The 5,764-nt window shown below is 39.4% G+C and overlaps 1 protein-coding gene across 1 annotated transcript in view; it reads left to right on the forward strand.

Moving 5' to 3' along the window:
* The window catches only part of Acsm3 (acyl-CoA synthetase medium-chain family member 3), a 59,843-nt gene that overhangs the window by 27,121 nt on the left and 26,958 nt on the right, over nucleotides 1-5,764 (forward strand). The window contains exons 3-7 of the mRNA XM_013011153.1: nucleotides 2,933-3,020; nucleotides 3,101-3,308; nucleotides 4,807-4,950; nucleotides 5,147-5,303; nucleotides 5,571-5,650. Of these exons, the coding sequence (XP_012866607.1) occupies nucleotides 2,933-3,020; nucleotides 3,101-3,308; nucleotides 4,807-4,950; nucleotides 5,147-5,303; nucleotides 5,571-5,650 (677 nt within the window). The remainder of the gene's footprint in view (nucleotides 1-2,932; nucleotides 3,021-3,100; nucleotides 3,309-4,806; nucleotides 4,951-5,146; nucleotides 5,304-5,570; nucleotides 5,651-5,764) is intronic.

Genomic DNA, 5,764 nt, shown 5'->3' on the forward strand with positions numbered 1-5,764 from the left:
GGCTTTTTTCTTTTTGCTTATGTGGAGCTGAGGAATCGAACCCAGGGCCTCAGGCATGCAAGGCAAGCACTCTACCACTGAGCCACCTTCCCAGCCCCTGTGGTCATATCTTGATTAGAGAAACAAGCAAAACAAAAACAAAACAAAACAAGCCAGCATAGTGTCAGTTCTGCTGCTCTATGGTGTTTTTCTGAGATCTTTTCTCTATGGTTTTAGTGGCACCACCAATTTCTATTTGTTTGTGCAAATAACAGAAGCAGAAATTTTGAGAGTTCTGAACTTTTCATATGCAAAGTAAGTACACAGAAATCCCGCTAACAGTGGCCACCCTATCTATCTACCTACCACTTGCTACATGGTCCCTGCCTCTTAACAGTACCATAACATTCCTTCTTAGTGTAGATATACTTACTGTCTATCTCCCTGAATTAGAATGTAACATCCAGGATAGGAGACCTATGTCTTATTCTCTACCATTTTGTAGGCATTTACAAAAGTATTTATTATAAACTTTAACATTTTATTAAATATTTTAAATTTTATAAATATCTTAAATGAATAAGTGAACAAATAAATGAATCCACTGTATTTATAATTAACTATGACACCACTTCAGAGAAATGCCACAAGGAGATATATAGATATATATCTATATATATATAAAATGTGTGTGTGTGTGTGTGTGTGTGTGTGTGTGAGTTGTGGGGCCTGAACTCAGCTCAAGGCTAGTGCTCTACCACTTGAGCCATAGTACCACTTCTGGCTTTTTCTGCTTATGTGATACTGAGGAATCGAACCTAGGGCCTCATGCATACAAGGCAAGCACTCTACCACTGAGCCACCTTCCCAGCCAGAAGGCCTTTAAATGTAAAGTAACTGTTTGCCCCTGGAAAAAATTTAATACTTAATTTAGGTAGAAAGTAGTTTTTTATAGGTAAGATTGATTACTATTAGCATGTTCCTTTAAAGATATGATATGAATTCTGTAAGAGCAGAAATGATCAACAGAAATGTTATTAAGTGCTCTTGTGCATAAAAGACTGGCAGTAAGCTTCCTGTTAAGGGTAGCATTCAATTACATAAAGTGTCACAGCTTATAGTAGGATAATTCTTATCCCTAGATGGAACGTTTCTAAGAAATAATCATAGAATAAAGCTTCACAAAAACTGCTGCATTGCTCTGATTAGAAAGAAAAGATAGGGACCAGGCATGGTGGCTCATACCTGTGATCCTAGCTACTCAGGAGGCAAAACAGACTAAGGAATATCGCCTTTAAGTGTGAGGCCCTGAGTTTGTGTTTCAGTAAGAAAAAAAGTAAAGAAAAAAAAGAGAAAAGTAAATGAAACAAAACAAAAAGAAAAAAAAAAAGAGTGAAGCTGAGCCAATCCCAAAACCATTTTGGGCTAGGCGCCAGTGGCTTATGTCTATAATCCTAACCACTCAGGAAGCTGAGGTCTGAAGCTCATAGTTCAAAGCCATCTGGAGTAGTAACATCTGTGAGATTCTTATCTCTAAAAGACCACCAAAAAGCTGGAAGTGAGGTGTGGCTCAAGTGATACAGGTGCCAACCTTGAATGAAAAAGCTAAGGGAGGACACTTTAGTCTGAATCCAAGCCCTAGACCAGGATATCAGGAAGAAGAGTCAGAAAGGAGGATGGAGGAGGGGGGAAGAGGAGGAGGGGGAGGGGGACAAGAAAAAGGAGGGGGTGGAAGAAGGGGAGGAAGAAGAAAAAGAAGGTGAAAGAGTAAGAGAAGAAAAAGAGGAGCAGGAGGAGGAGGAGGAGGAGGAGCTATTCTGAAGAACTTTGTGTTCTTGTCTTATTTGGTACCTGAAGAGAAACTAATTCTTCCTAAAGTGAAAAATTGAGCCAATGTCAAGAGTCCATGAATGGCAAGCATGTGTTTCTCAGTCCTACTTGCCTGCACCATCACTTGGGAAGAATAAAAACCATTGTGAAGCAAATGCCTTCAATTCTTCTCTTGAGGGTATGGAACTAAGAGTGGTAGATCCCAGAAGATTAGACAAACAGACTCTTGAATAAAATACCATCTTAAAAAAAGATAGTGTTTTCTCAATAGCTAAAAATTGAGTTCTATTTAAACTCTATACATGTTTTACCTTGTTTACTCCTCAAATAACCCTATAAAGAAAGGAATATTATTACTCCCATTTTACAGATAGAAAATGGGTCATGGAGGTACAGTAGCTTCTCAAAGCAGACTTGAGGAAAGTCAAGTTCATTATTACCTCACAGTGTAATCTACAGTAAGCCAGAGAAGGAGGATGAAAAAAAAATAAAGATGCATGTGCCAACCATTTTCTTTCTGGGAAAACCCCAAACAATCATGTACACTATAAGAGTCACTGGACTGAAGTGGTAAGTGTCTAGCTTCTGTGTCAGGCTGTAGCATTGAATCCCTACCTGCCACTTGCTACTTAGGCAATCTTGGGCAAGTTACCCACAGCTTTTACATTTAGAGTTTTTCTGTTATGTTTTGAATGAGTTAAAATGTGAAAAACACTTAAAATAGTATCTGAGACTCAAGTACTCAATAAGTGTTGTGTAATTGTGTGTGTGTGTGTGTGTGTGTGAGTGTATGCGTGTGCATGTGCTGATGCTGGGGCCTGACCTCAGGTCTTGGGCACTGTCTTTGAGCTTATTTGACTCAAGGCTAGTACTTTTCCACCTGAGCCACAGCACCACTTCCAACTTTTCTGAGTAGTTTGTTGAAGGTAAGAGTTTCACAGTCTTTCCTTCCCTGGCTGGCTTTGAACCATGATACTCAGATCTCAGTCTCCCGAGTAGCTATGATTATAGGTGTGCACCACCAGTACTCAGTAATTACTTTTTAATTATAATATTCTTCAAGCCCAATGGATGGTCTTCAAATACAGGATAATTATCTAGTTGAATACTCTTTTGTGTTAAGGAAAAAGGATTGCAGACTTTGAGACCTCTTGAGAGGCAAAACCAGAATAACAGAAGACAGATGTCTTCTATTCTGAAAAATACAGAAAGTACATACACTATCTACACTATGCTAAACAGCATAAGGAAAACCTGACTTTTAAATATTGTTTATTTTATACTCTTTTAGGAACAATTTTAATCCCAGGAACCCCTCAACTGACCCAGAAAGACATCCTCTACAGACTGCAATCTTCAAAAGCAAAGTGCATTATTACCAATGATGCTTTAGCCCCACTAGTAGATGCTGTTGCCCCTAAGTGTGAACATCTCCACTGCAAGCTAATGGTGTCCAAGCACTCCAGAGATGGGTGGGGGAACATCAAGGAGATGATGAAGTGAGTAGCCTTAACTACAGAGCAGCTTCCTTAAAAGAAAGGCCAGGTGCTAGTGGCTCACACCTGTAATCCTAGCTATTCAGGTGGCTGAGATCTGAGGATCATGGTTCAAAGCCAGCCTGGGCAGAAAGTCCATGAGACTCTTATCTCCAATTAACCACCAGAAACCAGAAGTGGCACTGTGACTCAAGTGGTAGAGCACTAGCTTTGAAATGAAGAGCTCAGGGACGGTGCCCAGGCCCAGAGTTCAAGCCACATGACTGACAAAAAAAAAAGGCAATAGAAACTACTCAACCCAGTAGTAATCAGAACAATTGGTGATTACTGCAGCATTAACAGTGCTAAGCTCTGAGGCAGGAAGAGGTTGAAAGTGTTTTTTTATATGTTGGTATCCCCAGGAAAAAATCCCTGAGATGAAGTGAAAGAAGCTTATTAAAGGGTTCTCTTGAGGCTGGGAAGGTAGCCCAGTGTTAGAGTGCTTGCCTTGCATGCATGAGGCCCTGGGTTCAATTCCTCAGCAACACATAAGCAGAAAAAGCCAGAAGTGGCACTGTGGCTCAAGTGGTAGAGCACTAGCCTTGAGCTGAAGAGCTGAGGGACAGCATCCAAGCTGTTCCAGAATTCAGGACCCACCACTGACAAAAAGAAAAAAAAAGAGTTTTCTTAGAATCAATACCTGTGAAGGAAAGCGAGGAAGATGAGATTGGGCAGAGGGAGAAATGTATCTGCAATGTATTTCCCACAAAGCTCTCACCCCACCCCTGGGAACCTCTTGGTTTGGTTTGGACAATCAATCCTCAAAGCAGTTCTGAGCTAAAGCAAGAGATTATGTCCTCTATACATTCACCTTGACCAGTTATTAGATATGGGTATTAGATATTAGATATGGGTAACCCTGAAAAGAGACTTCTCTCAGGTAACCTCTAAAGACATTAAATCCTTCATTCCTACAGAGGAATCAAGGAGGGATCTAAGAAGGGCATCAACCACAAAGTCATTATCTTTGAAAAAAGCTGGGAAAAATGATCACAATCAGACCTGTGACCACAACCAGACTTGTACTAGGTTTAAATAAAAACAACATCTAAAGTACATGGTGAAATTCCAAATCCTACTAAGGGTTACTTGTAGGAGTCATTTGGAACTCTTGCCAGTTCCTAGCACTAGCCTGGCAGCAAACTGCCTTCCTACAATGAGCCTCTTACCTTTCCTGAAGAGTTTGAGAGCCAGCTTGTAACTATGGACTTGTTCCTACCTTCTCTATAATAGTTAAAATTTATATAGCACTGATTATTTTTCCAGAAACTGTTCCAAGCATTTCAGATATATTTAAATGAGATAATGGGGTAGGCATTATAATTATATTTTGGGATTCAAGTAACTGGGGACTAATGTATTAAATTAAAAATTCCAAGTAGATGATTTCTCAAATCCTTTCAGTGGGCACACTTGATGCCAGTGTTTAACATGCAGACTCATTGTAGATTTTCCTTTACAGACATGTCAGTGATAATCACACCTGTGTAAGAACAAAACACAATGAGATGATGGCCATTTTCTTTACCAGCGGAACAACTGGACTTCCTAAAATGATTGGACATACCCACAGCAGTTTTGGTTTAGGATTATCTGTAAATGGAAGGTATTTTCACAGTATTGAATCAAAACTGGCTTTTTAAATTTGTTTTCTTACAAATTTAATATTTTCTTACAAATTCAATATTTGTACATTTGTACATTCAAATTTGTACATTTAAATTCACATGCACATTTATGCATGTCAAATTCCTACAAATTTAACCAATTTCTATATTGGGACTATTATTTGTTTTTCCAAGGTTCTGGCTGGATTTGACACCCTCAGATGTGATGTGGAATACCTCAGATACAGGCTGGGCAAAATCTGCATGGAGTAGTGTTTTTTCTCCATGGATCCAAGGAGCATGTGTATTTGCACACCATTTGCCCCGTTTTGAGTCAACTTCTATCTTACAAGTAAGAAAGAGCACAATAGGTCCATATTTAGAAATGTAATAGCAGTATCACTGATAGGACTGATGAATAAGGTAACTTGCAGAGAGTAGACATCATGGTTTAAGACATATCATAACTAGTAAATCAATAAGCCTGAAAAGATAAGCAGTGTGAGTTCATGTACACTAAAGTAAATAAATAATGATTCCATCGTGCTGGGCCTATCATAGACATTCAAACACTTATTAAGGCATAGTGAGGCCAAGCGTTTGCTTTTCTTAATTTCAGACACTTTCTGAGTTTCCCATCACAGTCTTCTGTTCAGCACCAACTGCGTACCGAATGCTTGTACAGAATGATATGACAAGGTAAGATTAAATTGGTATATAAGTGCTAAGTGGTGAGAGAGAAAAGGAAGAGGAAGGGCTGGGAAGGTGGCTCAGTGGTAGAGTGCTTGCCTTGCATGCATGAGGCCCTGGGTT

The sequence above is a fragment of the Dipodomys ordii genome, unplaced genomic scaffold (genome assembly GCF_000151885.1).
Source record: "Dipodomys ordii isolate 6190 unplaced genomic scaffold, Dord_2.0 Scaffold14, whole genome shotgun sequence".
NCBI classification, from domain to species: Eukaryota; Metazoa; Chordata; class Mammalia; order Rodentia; family Heteromyidae; genus Dipodomys; species Dipodomys ordii.